This window comes from Varanus komodoensis, unplaced genomic scaffold (genome assembly GCF_004798865.1).
Source record: "Varanus komodoensis strain SLA01 unplaced genomic scaffold, ASM479886v1 scaffold11, whole genome shotgun sequence".
Classification (NCBI taxonomy): Eukaryota; Metazoa; Chordata; class Lepidosauria; order Squamata; family Varanidae; genus Varanus; species Varanus komodoensis.
This window is the reverse complement of record NW_025335317.1, coordinates 32,685,370-32,707,847: the sequence shown is the minus strand read 5'-3', so window position 1 is coordinate 32,707,847 and position 22,478 is coordinate 32,685,370. Positions and strand designations below refer to the sequence as shown.

The following is a 22,478-nucleotide window of genomic DNA, read 5'->3' as shown; positions in this document are numbered from 1 at the left end:
TCACAGAATACTCTCTGATTGGGCTGTTCAGAGTTGCATAATCAGTTTGGTAATGGCATACAACCTAGCAAATTAATCCTTGAGTTGCCATTGTTACATGAAAACAAGACCATAGTGACCATCATGGAAGCACTTGCTCTATGTATTGGAGGCATATGCTGCCTATATATGGGGCAGATTGATCACTTAAAATAGCTCAGGTTTCATTTCTGTTACCCAGATATTATGCAAAGCACTGATGTATACTTTGGAAGTACAGTGAACTGATGAATCTGTGCTTGATATTTTTGTTTGCACTGACTATGCAGTAATATGATCAGGATTTCTTATTACAGCTGAGTTTGCAACATACCTGAATTTCTGCCGCTCGTTGCGTTTTGATGATAAACCGGATTATTCGTATCTAAGGCAATTATTCCGAAACCTCTTCCACAGACAAGGCTTCTCCTATGACTATGTATTTGACTGGAACATGCTCAAATTCGTAAGTATCTATGTTCAAAAGTAGACTGAATGAGCTGGACCTTGTTTCTGATTAAATGCAATGCACGACAGGGCTTAAATTACCCCAAAGTCTGCCTAAATGTTCAACATTCTCAAAGTCCACTGTAATGTAGGATGCCATAGACAACCAAGAATTCCATGCCAGCATTTGTACCTGATGGAAGAAACAAGCCACTTAGTTTCCCCGCTAGCCATGGAGGAGAGAAAGCTCCTTCCTCCATAAGCAGCAGAGAAATTTAGCTGCCTGCTGAAGGTGGAATAGAGAGCTTTCTCCACTAGCTACTTGATAGAAAGTGTAGCAAATGCTAACTTGCTGTGAGCCTTCACAGGCTAGTAAGATTGAGGCAAGAGTTACCTCTGTATAGCATAAATGGTTTTTGAACCCTATAAGAAAGGATGTTGTGAACTGCATGATGTGTTCTGCTCTCAAAGCAGAGCATTTCCAGATTGTGCCACCTGACACCCCCCCCCCCCACCAGCCAGGCCTTAGATCACTTCTGGGTGCTGAGAGGGGAGCCTTGGAAATGGGTGGAATATGGCCAAAAGGGCTGTAGCTGGAGGGGCAGATTTGGAGGGCAAGTGTTTAGATCCATCCTGCTCCCTTCCCTTTTCTTTAACCAGTATTGCTTAGCTCCTTAATCATGGCAGGATGAGATCCCCACTGGCTCCTTTCATATAAAATGAGGAAAGGGTTGAGAAAGTAAACTTTTCCAAGATCACTTATTAAGACACTACCTAACTTGGACGCACATCTAAGTGGAACACTTATCAGCTTGATTCTGCAGACTGTCCTTTAGTATAAATATGCTCTGCAGTGTAGCTTTGAAATTTAATCTCTTCAGAAAAAATAATACATGCATTTAATTTTTTAATAATCTGAAACTCAGTGTGATGCATTTCTATTGATCCAAATTCACTTTGTTTAGCAGTGCAGACAGCATAAATATTAGCTTTAGTCATCAGGTATTCATTCTATTATGGTGCATCAGCTGCAGTGCATAAAATCCAGTACTCCACCGGTAGCCATATTCCTTGTTTTACTTGCAGGGTGCAAGTCGTGCAGTTGAAGACGTTGAGCGTGAACGGAGAGAGAGAGAGGAAAGAATGAGACATACACGAAATCCAGGTGTTCGTGGCTTACCTTCTACTGCCTCTGGCAGGCTGAGGGGGACACAAGATGTAGCTCCACCAACCCCTCTTACCCCAACTTCACATACTGGTAAGATACATTGAGGCTGTCTCCTAATTAGTGGAGAAATGGTCCTTTAAATGTCTTTTTTAAAGACATTTTTTAAAAATAAAGTCTTAAGTATTTATTTCCATCTTTGGTTCTTTTCACTGTGCAGAATACTTCACATTTCTTTTCCCTTAGGAACAACTCTGAGGTAGGATTAGGCAGTAAGTAACATGACTAGCTGGAATTTTGATTCTGTGATTCCAGTATCCAGACACAGCACTATGCACTAGCATTAACAATGTCAGTCACGTACAGCAGATAAAGGTTTAGTCAGGGAGATTTCCCAAGTTTTGAGGCCTTTTGAGAGAAATTGATTTGCTTGAAGGTTATTTTTAATTCTGAATCCAAATCTCTTTAGATCCCCCCTTTGTTTTCTTTTGTCAGTTTAGATTCTGTCAGAAATTTAAGAACATAAGACAACCCATGCTGAATCAGATGGATGTTTCATCTAGCCCGCACTCATTACACCCAGAGGCAGACCAGCTGCCCACAGGATCCCTCAAACAGGATGGGTGCAAGACCTCTGCCTGCCCTGGCTCCTTAACTGGTGTATGCAGGCATGCCACCTCTGGTAAAAGAAGTAGCACATAGCCAGCAAGGCTAGTAGCCACTGATAGCTTTCTCTTAATATGCCATTATAAAAACAGCTAGAAATTGTAAAATGTTCTAAACTGGTTGTTGTTGTTAGTCACGAAGTTGTGTCTGACCCATCATGACCCCATGGACAACATTCCTCCAGGCCTTCCTGTCGTCCACTATTCCCCAGAGTCCACCTAAGCTCACACCAACTACTTAGTGACTCCATCCAGCCACCTCATTCTCTACCATTCCCTTCTTCTTTCGCCATCTATTGTTCTCAGCATTAGGCTCTTCTCCAGGGAGTCCTTCCTTCTCATTAGCTGGCCAAAGTATTTGATTTTCATCTGCAGTATTTGGCCTTCTAAAGAGCAGTCACGGTTGATCTCCTCTAGGACTGACCGGTTTGATCGCCTTGCACTCCAAGGGACTCGCGGGAGTTGTCTCCAGCACCACAATTCAAAGGCCTCAGTTCCTCGGCGCTCAGCCTTCCTCATGGTCCAGCTTTCACAGTCATACATTGCAACTGGGAAAACCATAGCCTTGACTATAAACACTTTGTTGGCAGGATGATGTCTCTGCCTTTTAGTATGCTGTCTAGATTTGCCATAGCTTTCCTCCCCAGGAGGAAGTGTCTTTTAATTTCTTGGCTTCAGTCCCCATCTGCGGTGATCTTGAGGCCCAGGAAAATAAAATCTGTCACTACCTCCATTTCTTCCCCATCTGTTTGCCAGGAAGTGAGAGGACCGGATGCCATGATCTTAGTTTTCTTAATGTTGAGTTTCAAGCCAACTTTTGCGCTCTCCTCCTTCACCTGCATCAAGAGGCTCTTTAGTTCCTCTTCACTTTCGGCCATGAGAGTAGTATCATCTGCATATCTGAGGTTGTTGATATTTCTCCCAGCAATCTTAATTCCAACTGGTGATTCATCTAGGCCCGCCTTTTACATGATGTGTTCTGCATATAAGTTAAATAGGCAGGGTGACAGTATATGGCCTTGCCGAACTCCTTTCCAAATTTTGAACCAATCAGTGGTTCCGTGTCCAGTTCTCACTGTTGCTTCTTGACCCGCATATAGGTTTCTCAAGAGACCAATAAGATGGTCTGGTACTCCCATCTCTTTAAGAACTTGCTACAGTTGGTTGTGATCCACACAATCAAAGGCTTTAGCATAGTCAATGAAGCAGAAGTAGATATTTTTCTGGAACTCCCTAGCTTTCTCCATGATCCAGCGTATGTTGACAATTTGATCTCTAGTTCCTCTCCTTCTTCGAAATCCTGCCTGTACATCTGGTAGTTCTCGGTCCACATACTGCTGGAGCCTAGCTTGTAGAATTTTGAGCATAACTTTGCTGGCATGTGAAATGAGTGCAATGGTGTGGTAGTTTGAACATTCTTTGACATTGCCCTCATTTGGGATTGGAATGTAAACTGACCTTTTCCAATCCTGTGGCCACTGTTGAGTTTTCCAAATTTGCTGGCATATTGAGTGTAGCACTTTTACTGCATCGTCTTTTAAGATTTTGAATAGCTCAGCTGGAATACTGTCACCTCCACTAGCTTTGTTGTTGCTCAGACTTCCTAAGGCCTATTTGTCTTCACATTCCAGGATGTCTGGCTCGTGGTCAGTGACCACGCCTTCGTGGTTATCAGGGACGTTAAGCTCTTCCTTGTATAGTTCTTCTGTGTAATCTTGCCACCTTTTCTGCCTCTGTTAGGTCCCTGCCATTTTGGTCTTTTATCATGCCCATCTTTGCATGAAATGTTCCCTTCACATCTCCAATTTTCTTGAAGAGATCTCTGGTCCTCCCTATTCTATTGTTTTCTTCTATTTCTTTGCACTATTCATTGAAGAAGGCATTCTTATCTCTTCTAGCTATTCTCTGGAATTCTGCATTCAGTGGGGTGTATTTTTCTCTTTCTCCCTTGCCTTTCACTTCCCTTCTTTCCTCAGCTATTTGTAAAGCTTCCTCAGACAGCCATTTTGCTTTCTTGCATTTCTTTTTCTTTGGGATGGTTTTAGTTGCTACCTCTTGTACAATGTTGTGAACCTCCGTCCATAGTTCTTCAGGTACTCTGTCTATCAGTTCTAATTCCTTAAATCTATTTGTCACCTCTACTGTATATTCATCAGGGATATGATTTAGGTCATACCTGAGTGGCCTAGTGCTTTTCTCTACTTTCTTCAATTTAATCCTAAATTTTGCAACAAGGAGCTCATGATCTGAGCCATTCAGCTCCTGGTCTAGTTTTTACTGACTATATAGAGAAGGGGTCTCAAACTTGCAGCCCGCGGGCCAATTGCCAGGACGGACGGGGGAGGGGCCCAGCGGCCTTCAAAGCGCCGGCGGCGCCCGGGACGGCCTCCGGGAGCCACGCGGGATGAGCAGCCCACCACCACCGCGGTGGTGGAATGCTTGATGCGGCCCAGCCTCACCCAGACTCTACTTCCAGCGGCCCCCAGGTAAGTTGAGTTTGAGACCCCTGATATAGAGCTTCTCCATCTTTGGCTGCAGAGCACATAGTCAATCTGATTTCTGTGTTGACCGTCTGGTGATGTCCATGTGTAGAGTCGTCTCTTGGGTTGTTGGAAAAGAGTGTTTGCTATGACCATCGTATTCTCTTGACAAAATTCTACCAGCCTGTGCCCTGCTTCATTTTGTACTCCAAGGCCAAACTTGCCTGTTATTCCGGTTATCTTTTGGCTTCCTACTTTAGCATTCCAATCCCCCATGATGATAAGGACATCATTTTTTGGTGTTAATTCTAAAAGGTGTTGTAGGCCTTCATAGAACCGGTCAACTTCAGCCTCTTCAGCACCAGTGGTTGGGGCATAGACTTGGACTACTGTGATGTTGAATGGTTTGCCTTGGATTTGAACTGAGATCATTCTGTCATTTTGGAGATTGTATCCCAGTACTGCTTTTCCTACTCTTTTATTGACTATGAAGGCTACTCCATTTCTTCTGAGGGATTCTTGCCCGCAGTAGTATACCTGATGGTCATCTGAATTAAATTCACCCATTCCTGTCCATTTTAGTTAATTGATTTCCAAGATGTCAATGTTCAGTCTTGTCATCTCTTGTTTGACCACATCCAGCTTGCCTTGATTCACGGATCTTACATTCCAGGTTCCTATGAAGTATAGAGCTTTGCAGCATCAGACTCTCCTTTCACCACCAGATACATCTGCGTCTGAGTGTCCTTTCGGCTTTGACCCAGTCGCTTCATTCTTTCTGGCGCTACTAGTACTAGCCCTCTGCTCTTCCCCAGTAGCACATTGGATACCTTCCGACCTGAGGGGCTCATCTTCCGGCGTCACATCTTTTTGCCTTTTGGTGCTGTCCGTGGGGTTTTCATGGCAAAGATACTGGAGTGGGTTGCCATTTCCTTCTCCAGTGGATCACGTTTTGTCAGAGCTCTCTGCTATGACCTGTCCGTCTTGGGTGGCCCTTCATTGAGCTACGCAAGCCCCTTCGCCACGACAAGGCAATGATCCATGAAGGAGTCTAAACTGATATTAGGTGCTAATCCTGTGGTGGAAAACATGTTCATCTTTGATTACAGTATTGAAATGCAGCGATTATGGCAGCCATTTTAAATTTTTAAATTCCCATTTTCTTGGCATCATAACATTACAGATGGCTGTTTTATATACCAAATTATGTTGCTTACTGCTGTAGGACTACTACATTTGTTTTTATACTATACTTTGTGCAGACTTTGTATTGCTCCCCAAAATAAATTTCAACTAACCGTCATTTTGTACATTTTTCAGCATAGATTTCCCAAAACCTCTGGAATAAATGAAGGCCTAATGTTAGCTTGATATTTAATTAAAAATGGTTAAGCACTGTCACTTCAAAGGCACATTTATCCTATAGCTGGGATCAGCCATCTAGGCTGATTCTAAGGTGTATTGCTTAGGTATACAAGGATTTGGATTTAGCAGGACAAAAGCTTGAAAAAGTTCTTGATTATTTTAACTGCTTGTGGTCTTTCAGGCTTGTCTCCTTGCAAATAAGAAATTACTCTGTCTGGATAATTTAAAATGTTACAAAGCTACTGATAGGCTGACAGTGTGTTGCTGGAAGGCAAATAAGCTACCTAGAAGCATTTTTCATTAGTGCCAGTTTCTAGAGCCCTGCTGTCCAGTTTGCTGCACATGCATTCTGTTACAAACCATTTTAAAATAGTTCATCATGGCCCTATGAAGAAGCTTTTTCAAGGTCTCTGCTAGTTGTTTAGGATCTAAGGAGTTGCTGCAAGGTCATCTGAAGGTTTGAACATAGGCGGAGTTGATTTTGTTTTTTACTCTTGTCTCTTGAAAAGTAGATTTCTGCCCCATACCACAGAATGATTTTGAATATCCTCAAATTATGAATGAAGGGGATAGAGTAGGAACTGCTGTTTAACAAACATGAGTCCAAAGATCTCTTACATGTACATAGTGTTTGGGATTCAGGCCATCTGTATATTCAGGTATCATTCTCTCCTACCCCAAAATATTGGGCAATTTCAAAAAAGGTTGCTAGTCTCGTTAGGATTTTAAAAATGTTATCTTGGTTTTCAGTTCATACATTTCATTTTGGGCTTTCCACAGAATATCATACATGTATGAGACATGACTTATCTAACCTCTTCTTGACAAACATACATGTCAATTATACTACTTCCTAAGTAAGTTGGATGTAGCATTAAGGTGGGAAGAGATGAGGAAGGTCCAATGCTTTCTTGGACCTTCCTCGATACTGTATGTTTAAGAACAGCAGGATTTTATAAAATAACTTGATAAAATCTCATAATAGGCACGCAAAAAGGGCTGATGTTTTTCATTCTTCTGACACAGACTATTTCTTGAACTGACTCAACCAAAAGAGACCAAGGGAGAGCAAGAGCAGCCTTTGGCCAGTAACTACATATACAAAACTAAACAGATCTTTTTTCTCTCAGCAAACACATCTCCTCGGCCAGTGTCTGGAATGGAACGAGAACGGAAAGTGAGTATGCGATTGCATCGTGGGGCCCCAGTCAATATTTCCTCATCTGATTTAACAGGCCGACAAGATACCTCGCGCATGTCAACCTCACAGGTACGACACATATCGGTTGTTGTTTTTTTTAATGGGAACAGGTCAGCATTCTTTGGTGCGATCCTCTACTATAAATATACTCTGGGTAGGAAAGCTCACCTCACAAGTCCTTAGACAGTTGCTTATTTGAGCTGAATCAGCTGAAGAATTGCTGCTTGTGAAGGCCCCAACTCTCTAATTTTGAGGCATATACTTGAAGGAGGGTGTCCTATAGGTTACTAAAATCTAAGGCTGGTTACCTCCCTTATTTAATGCCATTTTTGGGTTTTTGTGTATTCACAGGGTACAGACTTTTAACAGCCATGGAAATTTCAGTGACTTTTTTCTATACTATGTGAATCATCAACTGACTTAAAGGTCACGTTTTTTTCTAACCACTGCAGATCTCGGAGGCCTTGTGCAAATGAATGAATACTAGTATTTATTACGTTTCATGGTGAAGAAGGATCAATAAGTGCTCTTCTTTCATGCTTAGTCCAGACTCAATTTGACTCAATGGACAATATCAACTGTAGCCATAGTCATCCATCATTTGTTCTGCTGTGTCTAGTGGCAAAAATGTACCCGCTCAGAGATCTTGACATAGCTTGGGCTGTGTTTCCAAATAAATTGCTGTTTATGGGAAGTAGTTACCAGCTTCTGCCTGGTATAAGCAAATGTCTGTAATCATATCTGGAATACAAAGAATGTACTTAAAGCTGCTGTAGGTCTGAAATTACTATGCTTGATGAAACAAAAGGTTGGAAGAGGAATAAGCCTGTCTTATCTGTCTTGCATTCTTTGTATTTATTAGGTGTTATTCATGCAACTTTGATTTTATTTTTTGGCTCTAAAGTTTGAAAAGTTAAAAATGTTTACCAAGCCAGCTCTGGGGATTCATCCTTGTCAAAAGTATGAAACACAACTAGATTAGCTGTTGTGAATGAATCTGTACATGCAGTAACCAGGTTTCTTGACTGCAGGACCACTTATTGTAACTTTTCCCCATAGCTTGGACTGTTTTTTGTAATGTATTTCAAACATTCACAATATTTAGTTGCAGGCAGTATAGGTCACATAATAGGCTAAACTATAAATGATTATTGTATAAATAGGATAATGTTTGGAAGATAAACATATTTCCTGCATGGTTGTGAATTGGGACAACATTCAACATTTTTTTGTTGATCACTTTTTGTTAGACTTTCCAAAGAGAGACGGAAGAAATTATGAGTGGTGCCTCAAGAGATGCTGTTAACTGATTTTGGTAGCAAGGTTTCTTAACCTCGTTGTGCATTTCCTTACAATGTATATGTGGCATGCAACTTAATCGAGCTGAGATCTGTTGCAAGTCCTGTGCAACTTTACAAAATTGGACTTTCTCATATGGAAGTTAATAGCAGGGAATTAAGGATCTCAGGAAGCAGTTCTCTGGAGTATGTGAAAGTCAGATGTTTTAAGGAACTAAGAGTTACAGTTTAGAAATGTTCAGTCAAAAAACCTGTGAGGTGGGCTATGTTGAAGAGAGAATTATGGATGAAAGAAAGCATAAAGAAATGTGTTGATTCCAATTAAATAAGTTTAGCTGCTGCAGTTACAGTCAAGCAAGACTTTTATGCTAAGGCTTCAGTGCTCACACTCCATAGGTTTAAGATCTATTGAACACAGTGGGACTTGCTTTTAAATGTGCAAAAAATGCTTTTATTTCCTGCTAAGAACAAATAAAACCTCATTTTTTGATGATGCCACATGAATGCTTTTGTCTGTGACCAGTGGTCACTGATTAAAGTATGTTTTTTTGAATGTAGCTTGAAGTACTTGAATTGCTAGTCTTGCTAATTGCTAGAATTGCTAAGAAATGGTTAGTACACTTAGTTGTCTCTGATAAAAAGAGACATATTTTAGGGAAACAGCAGTCCTTAATTTGGAAGAATATGGAGTCTCAAGGTTTCAGCACAATGGAACTTAAATTGTCACTGAATGCAAACTCTTTCAGTAAATTGCTTATTCTAAGGCTGCAGAGTGAAACAGGTATTTCAATGGGGCAAATAATACTTTTCCTGCAAACCTAAAGTCTGCACTTAATATGCATTATACTGGTGACAGATATATTTGCATGCCATTCTCCTGCTTGTCTTGACAATTTTAAGAATTCACTTTACAAGCAGATGCGCTACTGGCCTTCTGAATAAGTTTCAGAAACTTGCTCCCTTTGTTTCTACCCATGAAATACTCCAGAAAATGAGCAAATGTTCTATTAAACATCTTAATTCACTGTATACTTCCCAAAGTTTCAATGGGTAAGATGGTTCTCCTGGTTCCTAACTGGGGTCTCACTTTGAATGCTGGGGTGGAGTATGTCCTAGGGTTATATTAGAGGCTTGCTAATGTTAAAGAAATAAAACCTTGTGAGGTTTTGAGACTCTTTCTTTTATCCTTCCATCTGTAAAGCCAAGCTCCTGCAGACCCCGAAGGAAGAGGAAGAAAGTGCGTATTTTAACCACTTAAATTACCTGGAATAAAGCACTTTTAGACTCTGAGATGTAATTGCTTGCTTTCCTTTACACTGGGGCAATTGAAGCCCAGCAGGCTGTACTGTGTCAAATATCTGCAAATCTTACTGCTTCTGTCATAGAATTTAGAAAGTGCTGAACTTAAATCCAGTAATGTGATAGAGCAATATCTCACTTACCTAGGGAGTCTTAATATATGGGGAATGTTTGCATAGCATGCTTGGTAGGAGTAGGAAGCAAATAATGGTAGAATTATTAGTAATTCCCTCCCGCCCCGCCCCCATGACTATTTTAATATCTGATGGAACATGAAGGTTGCACTTTAGAGGAAATATGTGATGCAAGTTATTGTACAGATCAGGTAGAATTTGTCAAGGATTTGAGTGGTTTCATATGATTTGTGTTTAACTGGAGAGATATCTATCATTCTGAAGCCCCATGATGGAAATAGCTGTATTCCAAGGAACAGTATTCCTCATGTGCACAAAGGGTCCTCTGTTTTGTTTTTTCTGTTAAGAAAAGAGCAATCTGCTCCTCCTCCTTTCCCCAGTCATATATGAATAGATAATAGTGATATCAGCTCATAAATTTAGTGCAGGTATTTTTTAAGGATTGATTAAAAGTTAAGTTAATTAACCCTTCTGTTAGTTCAGATATGTACTCTACATCAATTTAGGTTTCAGTCCCTGAAAGTATGCATTATTTAAATTAATGACTTAGAAATGTATGAGATTCAGATGTTTAAAAATATTTGAGGCTGAGAAGATTGCTTCTCTTTTTGTCCAGATTAGTTTGGTTTCAGAGGGATACCTTCTGTCCAAAAAAGCATTTCAGAGGTTAACTAATTTGTCAATTCTTCTTATGAAGTAAATGGGCTATCTAATGGAAATCTGACTAATTGAAGCTTGAGAATGCCAAATAATGAGATTGCAAGTTTATAAATATCTAGCAGCTCCATTCGTTGCCAGCTGCATTGCTACTCTTGCTCCTTTGACTTACTAGCCCCAGGGGTACAATATAATAAGCCTTGTCTTGTGTTCATATTTGTAAGAACGAGCGAAGGTTTAGATCGCTGAAATAAACCCAAAAAGACACATTTCCTATGTCTTTATAATTCATGTTGTCTTCCATTGACTTTCATCCTGTCTAGTGCAGCTTGGATTCTGTTCCAGTCCAGTAGCACCAAAGTTCCTTCATATGTTGACTTTAACTGCTACAAAATGGTTTATCTTCATATATAGTCTTATCCCAATTATTTAATTCCTTCTAGTAAAGAGCAGTCAGGGTCAAGAAGTCCTGACAACTTTCTGTTAGAAGAATGTGTAACACATTGTCTAAAAACAGCAAACAAAATAGCTGTTTCATAGAGCTATCTAATATAAATTGGGCCAGTGTGGTACAGTGGTTAAAAATGCAGGACTAGGACTCAGCAGATCCGGGTTCTAGTCCTCTCTCAACCATGGAGCTAGCTGGCTCCCTTGGAGCCAGTCACAGACGCTCAGCCCAGCCCACCACACATGGTTACTGTTATGAGAGGAAGAATTATGCATGCCACCTTGTGTTCTCTGACAGGATATAAACACCTTATACTCTAATACACTGGCTATTTTTGAACGGTCACAGTGGCTTCTTCTCCTCATCTCAGCATGCCAGCTGTACACTGGATGATTTCCACAATTATCCTCCTCAGTGTGGCTTCTCATGGCTTGTTCTAGCTTCTGGAGTGCTTTCAAAGCCACCACATCCCTTGCCAGATTTAGATGGCATGCAAAATGGTGCTCTGCAAAGGTAATTATGGAAATTGTATGGTGTGCAACTGGCACCCGAGGACCAGGTGAAGGAAGCCGCTGAGGCTACTTTTCCACCAGTGATGGTGTGAACCTGGCCACTTGTTACAGAGACAGTGCAGTGTGCAGAAACAGGAACAAGGAGGGACCTGCGAACTGGCTCACTCTTCCCTCCTGCATGGCTAGGAGAACTTTTAAAGTTCTTACTTTTGGGCTGTTGTGCTTGTTAAGCCTAGCTATGGTCAGTTTCAAATCAGCTTGCAAGTATCGTTTCTGAACCTGACTTGTTGAAATTAACCATAGTTAGTGGGTCCAAGTGACCCTGTGAATTGTGATTAACTGAAAATAGAGGCAGAAACTTGAGGCTTATATACGTCACACAAAATTGTTATAAAGCAACCTAAATGACCCTCTTGATATCATATACACAACTATATGAGAATTAATTTCTATTCTTAAGAATGTTGCACAAGGGAATAAAGATTAAAAGGTTGTGATCAACCATACTGCTACACTGGTTTACACATTTCCCAGTTGGATATGTGTAGTACAATGATAACTCCTGCCAGCCAGCAAGGGAGGAAGGTCGTCACTGAGGCCAAAAACAAACCATGGATGGACTAGTTCTTGGTAGGACACCATGTAGCAAAAGTATGGTTCCTATGTATCTGTGTGCTGATACACAGAAAAGAATAATTAAGGTTTTCACTGCCTTTCTCTCTCTGAGGTTTTGGCCAAAGAAGGCTAAAGAGTAAATCTTTTTACAGTTGCTTTTAGTATTTCCCTCTTAAAACAGTGGTTTGAGTGGTTACAATTCTTTCTGTAGGTGGAATACAGCCTGTTTGCTGTATTTACAGTATTCATGGTTGCCTGCATTGTTGCTAGGAAGTCTCAGGGTAATTTGCATAGTTCTGACCTAAACAAATTGGCGTCTTCCAAAGATCTAAAGCACCAACATGATTAAATTGTTTGAATTCCTACCCTGGCACCCTAGTTCATAATCTTTCAACATTAAATACCAGCAATATATTGCAGTCAACATTAACTATTTCCTTGGTGACCACTCTAGCAGGTACACCAGGGGATGGGGTGTGAGTGGAGCCTACGGGGAGCTGAGAATTTGAAGTTGCTGCAGAGAAAGAAGTGCAGAAGGAAGAGCAAATGAGACAAAAGGCAGAAGATGATGAAGAAAGAAGAGTTGTTAAAGAGCAGAGAAGTGGATTTTAAAAGGACATTTTACTTCTCAAATGTTTGAATTGTGCTGTTTAGTATTAAATAAAACTGCTAAACCTCTAGGTCCTGTACACTGGCCAGATTCTTGTTTGGCCTCTGCTTAAACTTTCTTCCAGTACAAACAGTAGGTGACTGTGGACCAAGTGAAATAATTCTACTTTTATATTCTCACCATGTAAGCGGTCAAATGCAGCATCACTGAGAATTGGTGGGATGATTCATGCCAATTTTGCTACAGTTACAGAGCCTTTAAGTATTCACTAATTTCATTTCTACACCTGCCTAGCAGCCAAAGTTCTCTGGGAGGTAGTGTGGATGAGAGCCTTCTGTGGAGGTGAATAGAATAAATGCCAGGTTGCAGCCCAAAACTGTAGTCAACAGTCTTTACCAGTTTTGGAGTTGTAATGGTGGGCAGTGAGCAGGAACAATAAATTTGGTCAGAGGCAATCACAGATATTGAACTAAATTCAGGAATGGAGCCGGGGTGGGAGGGCTGTATTGTCTCACTCAGTATTTCTAGTGCTTCTGTATGTATGCTCTTGACAGTTCCCTTTAGCTTGCATTATTTTGTACAGGTTGATTCAAACTTGAGCACTTTTTCATGCCCTCCAATTGCTATAATCTTCCTTCATGCTACTGGCAAACACACAAGATTTCACTTAATATGTATTTAAGATTGGTGTTCTTTTCCTTTCTTAAGAGCTGCATTTTGTACTTCGTGTTGGTAGGAATTAGTTACAAAATTGGTGATATACTTGATAATCATTTTACACAGATATTAGTTTAACTAATAGTATGGTGTCTTTTGCAGACTTAGAGAGAATGTTGGTTTCCAAACTTAGCCATCTTCTGCAGTGTGAGAGAGTATTATTTTGTTACCCCTCTAGCAGAAGACCATTGAAATTTCCTTTCATTTCTAGATGAGATACACTGTTCACAAATGTTTTCTATGCAAGTTTCCTGAACTTAGCATTTCCTGCCATGTGCTGGATGTTTTTAAGACTTAAAATCTGCACATTTCATTCCATGGTAGCAGTAGGGAGTGATTGGCATTCAGAAATGAAGATGATTTTTTATTGTTTTATTTTTTTGCTTATTTAAGGTCCACCCCCTAGGAATTGGTTTTGAGGTTTGCATGTATGTGACCATGTATTGTATGCAGCTTTGTGCATAAAGGAAAGGGGACATTAAGTATGAATGCAGGGGCTGGATAATAATACATGCTTATTCAACCAGACTGGATGGAAAAACCTTGGTTAACATTAAAATACATCCTACATCAAATCTGCTTCATTGGAAGAATGAGGTCCTTTAGAACAACCAGCAACACACAGAAAAATGTGAAGCTTTTAGGTCTGCAAGATGATCATGGTTAGGGGGTTGTATGTGCATAAACATACACTGTCTTGGATGATACAGAAGTAAAAGGATCGCCGCTTCAGGGAATGCATCAGACTTGCATTTGATGATGAAGCAGGCACTGCCCATGGAGGCTTATGACTTTGCTACTTAGTGAAGAGCTCTCTCTCTGCAGTGCTGTCTATGTACGTGTAAATTGCAGCTGGAGGGCTCCAGGCTGAGCTTGTGCACAGTTGAGTTCTTAGGAGCAAGGAGGGTTTTCTCCAGTTACAGAAAGATCAAAGCCTTCTGCAAAGCAGTCACCATGATAAAGGAAAATGTTTTTTTGAATCAGTGGCCTGGGCTGGCAATAAACAGTGGAAGAGATCATTTTGTGCTGAGTCAGTCAGTGCAACAAAATGCACCTCCAAAAGGCTGTTGGTTGCCACCTGTTGCTGGAGCAGCCTTCCTGCTGCATCAGTCGTCAAAGCTTGTCCCATCAGGCCGGGAAGTGAGTCTCTCAGCTTCTGGCATGGGCGGGGGGCTCTTGATCAGCGGGCTCGTGCCTGCAGGGCATCTCAGAGGAGGACCATTCCAAATTTAAGAGTACCTCTAGCTGGAATCTCAGTTTGAAGTTATATATGGGCCAGTAGAATTGTTACAAATGGCTGTCTTTTCCCCCCACCTCAGAATAGCATTCCCTTCGACCACCATGGCAAGTAGCTGCTCGTCTCCTCCTCCTTGGAAAGCAGCCCTGGGTGAGTCCCTTCTCGCTAGACACCAGCTTGGTGGGTGGGGACTTCAAATTGGGGGGCTTTTCATGTTAATTCTGCACTTTATTTCCTTCTGTGCTGCAGATGAAGAGCATTAGGTGTGCTTCATGTTAACAAATCCTTTACTTTCCTAGAACAGCTCCACCTGTGCACTTGTAAGAGAAACCAGGTGGTATGTATTGCCCCCAAAGTGCAGGGGAACCTTGTGTAAGGGTGGAACATTTGAGGTGCCTTATGTGGCACTTCTTCTTACATAGAGATCATCTCCCCGTAAGAGAATGCACTTGCATTGTTTAGCCATATACCCATTTTGGAACAATGCATAGATGGAGCAGCCCATCTCAGAAGAACATGATGGAGGGACCAAATGCTCTACCAACTGCATCGCAAGTTTGCTACCTGCTTGCTCCTCACAGGTCCCTAGGATTGCAAGGAGCTGGTTGCAGAATCTGAATATTAAATAACTTGCTTCCATGCCCATTTTCCTGAGAGAGGATACAAATTTTAAAAAGAATCCTACCTATCTAGAGAATCATCACAGCTTATGCAATACTCAGCCAAGCCCTTCTCTCACAGCTCTATGCCTTGAAATAACTACTTTTCAAGTCAGTAAAACAAACATGCATTCCAGCATTATGAAAAATTATGCTAGGAAAGTCTTTATTGCCTAATCTAATTACTACTTGGCCTGAGTAGAACAGAACATTAATGCAGACATTTCTTATTTTCCCTTTCCTACAAGCAGCCAAAGATTAAAAAAACATTTTCAAAACATAGGACACTGGACTCTTTACAGGAAACTCCTAGATGCCTGGGTTGGAAAATGAATGCATGTCTGTGGTAGCAACCATTTGTAAGCTTAACAGTTGAGCCTTCTTTTTGTCTTAGCTTTCTTAGTTGATCTCAGCAGTAAATAGGGCTTCACTAGAGCAAAATGAAGTATGCGTAGACAATCTGTAGCTTGTTGCCAATCTTAAGTATTTTAGCAGCTGTTCCTTTTGCTTTTTCAGTTGGATTGAGAAGCCTTGTTGCTTAGATTGGGTTACTGGGTGCTCTCCCATCTCCCTGTCATTGGTAAAGCTCCATGTTATACTAATCTCACCCCTCGGTGTAGAATCCCTCTTATTTCTCCCTCTCTCTGCTGCGTTTGTGTTTGTCCGACTCCACCACCCTTTACTTTGCTAATTACATTAGCAAATTGATTATCCACATGGGTCAGATCATCTGGATAATCTAGCTGTTTAGAATATCAGGATTCTCTTCCAAACCACCTTGAATGCAGAGTTCACACTGAGCTGTGCTAAAGGGAAGCTTGCTTGTAGCTGTTGGATATGAACACTCTGATAACAAAGGCAGGGCTGCAGCAAAGAGGTAGAGAGCCTGTATGTGATGCTCTATGCTGTGGAGAGAATGAGGTGAGGGATAGGATGCACTGTATGGTAGATTGCCAGGCACTTACTCAGCCAACAGACTGTTCCTGCATGTCTTTTCAGTAGGAAGGAGATAGAAATTCAGCAGGGAGCAGTTAAGATCACCATTTGAGTAACTGGCTGAGGTGAACGATAGTCAAAGCAATATATAAATTACAACTAGGAGAGCTGAACTGCCTGCCTTGAAGCACAATCCCTATTTGAACTGGGAGTTTTGAGGGGGGAACTGCATGATCCAATCCACTATCAAGGCCCTTGGCTATAATATTTAACCTCTTGTTGCCTGAGAAAATGTAGTGTTGCTGCTGCTTAATTTAAGACCAGGTCTCAGTGAACTGTGCGTTGAAAGGGCAGTCCCAGTATGCCTATGTTGAATGGAAACAGTGTAAGCAGTCTATTTGTCTTCTCAAATATTGGACAGATATGACTAGCTTAACTTTAGCTGCTGTAGTCTTACTTCTCTACAGAACTAGGACTGTTTTAGCAAGGATTGAGCTAGGTAGGAGGGATACTTTGAAACCTCCTTTCCCCAACTCTTGCTTTGTGCAACCTGGTGGAAAAATGTTTCTTCCCCTAGCAACCAAAATGTTATTCTGCTGTTGTCAGCAAAGGCACCTGTTACCTAAGCAGCAGAATACACAATGCCGTTATAGTATGCATAACATGGCAATTCAACTGGGCAGCAAGATATGGGTGCTTGCCTTGTTATTCTGAGCCTGGCCTGGTTTACCCATGGTAGCTTGTCTTTTTCAAACAAGCCACCCTGATGAGAACACATGGACTGTTGCAAGGGTGTTTACTCATGTCATCTGAAGCCAAACAATCAGTCTCACTGTGGGTAAAGTCTAGCTGCTAGCAGTTCACTTAGTAAGAGCGTCAAAAACCTATTCCCGCTCTTCCCAAACCCACCCTGGCCACAGCAAAAAGGTAGTTGGCACAAGGGATAAAGTCCCCCCCCCCTTTGTTTTTCATTTTAACTTTATTTTCAGAGATTGCAAAAGCCATCTTGACAGCAAGTGACAGCTCCTGCAAGATGCCTGAATTGCACCTTGGAGAAGCTGTCAGGCCTTTATTTATTCATTTGCATGTTAAATGCATGCAAATAGGTTTGTATTTTTATTAAAGGTTTGTATTTATTATTTTATTAGATAGTGGTCAAAACTCTGGGTCCTTTTAAAAGAAGTGTTTGATGGGACAGTGGGTGTTTTGGACTAGGGTGTTTTGGACTAGGACATAGAGCTATATATGACCCAAACCAAAACAAACATTGCCCTACCAGAACCTCATTTAAAGGGACTAAAGTTTTAACAGCTAGCTGTCAAAACTCCTTTTCCCCAGAAAAGTGGTTGTGATGTACTTTCCCGAGTACCTAGAGTCTTTGGAAAATGTACAAATTGTGTACCATGCTGAGAACTGTCAGGGTAAAAAGAAAAATTAAGGATTTTGCTGCAGAGGAGGTGTAAATCACACTCCATGCACTTTTGTGCGCAAAGAGGATTCTTTGGCCTCTCTTGGTGTCTGTGACCGTGGTTCATGCCTGCTACACCTTGGCAGCAGGTACCATAACCAAAGAGTCAAATTCCTGCACTTATGCAGTTGCGTAAGTGTGTGTGTGTGTGTGTGTGTTGAAATTCTGACATTTCTTCAAAGTGCAACTTGGGCACTTTGAAGGGGCTGTCAAAACAGAGTCTGTGAAAGCCAGCTGTCAAGCCAGCTGTCATGATCTCCAGGAAGAAGGCTGAAATGTAAAAGAAAATATACAGAAGGCCAAAAATGTTGATCAAGATGTGACGTGTTCCTGCTGCAGTGTCTCCTGCGGTGATACAGCCTAGAAGGCCTGAAGGCTGGAGAGGCAGTGAAGAACACACAGTAAACCTGATTTCTGTTAGGCACATTGTGGTTTGTTCGCAGGACAACCAATCCATGCAGTCACTTACTAAAAAGTAGTGGTTTCCTTGCTTCCATATTTATCTTCGGTTAGAAGGCAGAGGCAAATTTTAGTCCAGATCATAAGAAACAAGCCTTCGCTTTGAATCTTGAATTGAGAAACTGGAGGTCCTTTATAGAATTTATGAGTGGCTTGCTGGCACATATTCTCTGTTAGATGCATTGAGATGCAACATAGCCTTGTTATCAGAGGAAGGCAATTTCTCTGAAATTGTTCTCACGGGCCTTTTCATTTTGCCTAAGCTTAAGATTCAAGCTGGTGACTAATTCTTGATAATAGAGCCTGTCTAATCGTTGTCACTTTCAGCATCGTAGTAGAGATTGACTACCACTGCTCCCGGATTTGGCACAAATTTCCGATAGCCAAATTCATGGAGCTTTGCTTATCATCACATTTACTATGGGAAGGATATTGTACAACATGCTCAGAACAGTATCGCTGCTAAAGAAAATTTACTTTTAGGTGACACTTGCATTTCTCATCTTGCCTCTTGATTTGAGTTTCATTACTGACTCAGGAGCCACCTAAGTCATCAGTCTTCTTTTTTGCAAGCATGTGCTTTTTTCTCTCATTCCTCATACTATTTCTCCTTGCTTGTGAGGTGCATTAGTTTCCTTAGCCCAGACAGGAAATGCCATCGGTGCTACAGGTTCATGCGACCTTGATTCTGTTGAGACACAGATTTGTGCATTCTCCCGTCATCCTTCCGAAATCGATGCATCTGCTCAGTTGTATCGACGGGAAGAGGATGAGACAGCTTTAACTGATCCATTTCTGTGCAGTTGCGGTAGGCACGAGCTGATACTGACGCCCTGTTCCTTGGCTTCAATAGATTCCTGCTCTGGCGACGACCAGCGTTCTCCAGTCTGCTGTGCATCGGTGAAATGTTGCCACTGAGGGGCAGATAATGCATGGCTGATCTCCTATGTTACCAATGGCTTTTACTAGCAAAACTACTCCAAACTAGAGCAGAAGAAGATATTACAACTGGATCTCTCCTTGTCACTTACTAAAGATACTTGCAGGAACATGGACAGAATCCAGCAGCTGCCACTACACAAGAGGCTTTGGCCAGAACCTGATAACCTTACGTGAACTCTAGCAACAGGGCTGGAAAAGGAAGAGACGGTTTACAGCATTAACCGCCTGTTATTTAATAGCCATTTCAGTTTTCCCTCCACAGGCGGCAGCCTTTATCCCCTTTTTATTGTTCTACTGTAACTATAGATCTTTTACTTGGTTTAAGGAAGTTTTGTATTCATTTTGCTAATATTATTGGCTTAAATCTTTCTGTAAAGAACTGTCTTGCTTTTGTCTGATTTAAAACCTGTGTAGAAATGTGAACAATCCTGAAGCTTAAAACAAAACAAAAAAAGACTTGAAATTTCTTGTAAACTTAAGTTCAGGCAGGGAATGTGTAAATGAATTAGAACAGCCTGCTTTTATTTTACACTGTTTACTTTTGTACGATCCCGTTTTACAGAGGAGGAGAAGGGTGTTCTCAAGGGTTTTTTTTTAAACAATTTTATTTTGTTTTGGCTGTCTTGTTCTTCCAGTTTTTTTTAATAAAAGTTCCATGCAGTGCCGAAACATATGTATTTTTTAAATGTTCATTCATCTCTAGTACTGTCCGATGAAGAGCAGAGGATACTTAGAAGAAAAATAAGTGTACCCAGTAGAGATGATAAGAATAGTCTATAGACTGAAGGTCAGAAGTCAAAGCTATAATATAACCTATTCAGGAAGGTTTTATTATTGAATGTACACTATCCTTTATTCACAGAATAGGATTTCATGGGACAGCTTCTGCCATTCCTATTTGGGTTTTGGTACAGATGCCAGTAACATCTGAATGGTGCCCCTGCAGTGTTATGGTAGATGCATTTCTCTTAAGTACATGGAGAACAGCAAGTACTTACAGCCTGCTGCATTATGCCAAGGCTCAGAGCTATAACAAAATGTTCCTGCTGCAAGATGCCGAGACTTGTGACTATTCAAACTTGTTGAATTGTTCAATATTTAATGTGCAAGTCTGGAACAGCTGGCTTTCAGCTGAAGATATTTACTTCTATAATGGCCAAAACATTTACCTTAGCAAATGTGTGCTAGTTTTAAATATGGAAGAATATTTGTTTTCTTGAGCAATATATTTATCCCTCTGTAACCTGGGAAAGTAGAAGGCATGTAAGTCACACCAAATACCACTCAAAGTAACAGCAGTCCCATTTTGGGGGAATGAAGATGCAATACTTAAGTGTGTTGTATTACTACTACCTTTTAATCAACTAATGTGAGATTCTTGCCTCCTTGGAAACTTGGTGGCTGATATAACTCCATGCTTTTCCTTTTCTGTTTATATGCAAGTATTTTTATTGTTCCAAAGCTTTGCCACGTCTTTTCAGTTTTGTGAATTTGGGAGTATGAACAATCTTGTCACTTTTCTTTAGCTGCTTTAGAACATTGACCAAGTGCTTATTTGTACATTCACAGTCTGATTTGATGCAACCTATGATTGGGGGAGTGCAATGGGAATGTTTTAATGTTGGTCCATGGAAAATTTTTTTGAATAACTGTATCACTTGGTTACTGTAGATGTTGGTTCTCCGGGCATGTGCACTTCCATTTGTACAGTTCTACACTTCTGTGTGCTTTCTTTGTAAATACTTGTGGTCAATGATGTAATGTTAGAGACTTATAAAGGCAGCCTCTTCTTCTCTCTATATATCTGGAACCTTCAATTGCTGTACTATACTTAAAAAGATGACTGATGCAAATTTTTCAACTTGTACTTGGTTGTGGGCAGTCCTTGCCCTTCCATTATAGTTGAATCCCACCATCACCTGCTGAAAATATAGTTAGAATGTCTCTATAAACCTGTGTATTGGTAACAGATATCAGAACACCTCATTTGTATTACCACTGTATTTGTGTACTTTAATAATTGTGTAAATAAATTCATAAGAACTTCTAAATTTTGTTTTGCACTGGGGCCATATTTGCATATCTAACGGGTTCTCTGCATATAACCCAGCTAGTAAATATTAAAGGCAAGATGGTTTGCCTTAACTTACAAAAATTCTGGTCCAGAGTTAATGTGACCCTTTTTGGTCAGCCTTCCTGTTCAGTGTGTGTCCCTTTCCCTTTCTATGTGCTTGTGTATTCAGTAGCCAAGATGAGGTATGAAGAGAGCAGTGTTCACTCTATTGGAAAGAAGTGCTGATCTGGAGTGTAGATACTGAAACTGGTCAGAGGCATCCTGAAAGCAGGTACTGGGTGTGCAGATAATGGGGAGTTGGAAGAGGAGAATGGGATGCTTGTTATAGAAGGGATAGGAGACAATTCTTATTTTTAAGATCTGGGTCTATCTCACTACGCTTGTCATCCTTTCTAATGTCAAAACATTCAGTTGCAAAAATGCTGTTAAGCACCAGGTTGAAGTGTAAGCTTAACTTCCTGCCAACATCAAGATGATGGAAAATGGCAGTTCTTCCTATTGGTAGACTCAACTCTGAGGCCATGACATGAGAACCAAGAAATCAAGAAGGCTCTCTGAAGGAGCTGTTAGTAGCTGTCGCTTCAGAGGTAACGAAAAGCAATCTCCAAAAATTCAGACAGACAAAGCAGTTATTCAAAGTTGATACAGTTATTCAAAGAAGAAACCATGAAAAGGCCACAAGATGGATTGCAGTTGGCACAGGCAGACCAAGACACAGCATTGGCTGCCACAGCGTGCTGCTCGGCACTTGGTAGGCTGAGGATGGGTCTCGCTGGCTGTATTCCGGGCAATTTTGGCAAGAACACCCAGAGGGGTTGCCACCCCTGCCAAGTGGCTCACTTGCTTCTTCCTGATCTTCACAAAGGTACCGATAAAAAAGGTAGGGCTGCTCAAAACTCATCTTACTGAACAACATCCTTTGAAATTTTGCTCTATGAATGAATCCAGGTGACCAGTACCTAGCTTGCTTAAAATGCTGGCTATATTTACAGTCTAGAAAAAATTATACCTCCCGAAAATACACAGCTGATCAAACCACACAGAAAAACACTACCCTTTTATTGTGATTGCT

At 41.0% G+C, this 22,478-nt stretch overlaps 1 protein-coding gene across 6 annotated transcripts in view; it reads left to right on the top strand.

Moving 5' to 3' along the window:
* Positions 1–21,383, top strand: part of CSNK1D (casein kinase 1 delta) — a 37,888-nt gene extending 16,505 nt beyond the window's left edge. For 3 of the 6 annotated variants that reach the window (XM_044419949.1, XM_044419946.1, XM_044419948.1), the window contains 4 exons: positions 336–484; positions 1,552–1,723; positions 7,271–7,410; positions 19,244–21,383. In XM_044419949.1, coding sequence (XP_044275884.1) covers positions 336–484; positions 1,552–1,723; positions 7,271–7,410; positions 19,244–19,294 — 512 coding nt within the window. In that variant the 3' untranslated portion in view covers positions 19,295–21,383. Of the gene's footprint in view, positions 1–335; positions 485–1,551; positions 1,724–7,270; positions 7,411–7,692; positions 15,019–19,243 lie in introns of all 6 variants that reach the window. The other 3 variants (XR_006413718.1, XR_006413719.1, XM_044419947.1) reach the window with 3 other exon arrangements.
* Positions 21,384–22,478: the final 1,095 nt, after the last annotated feature.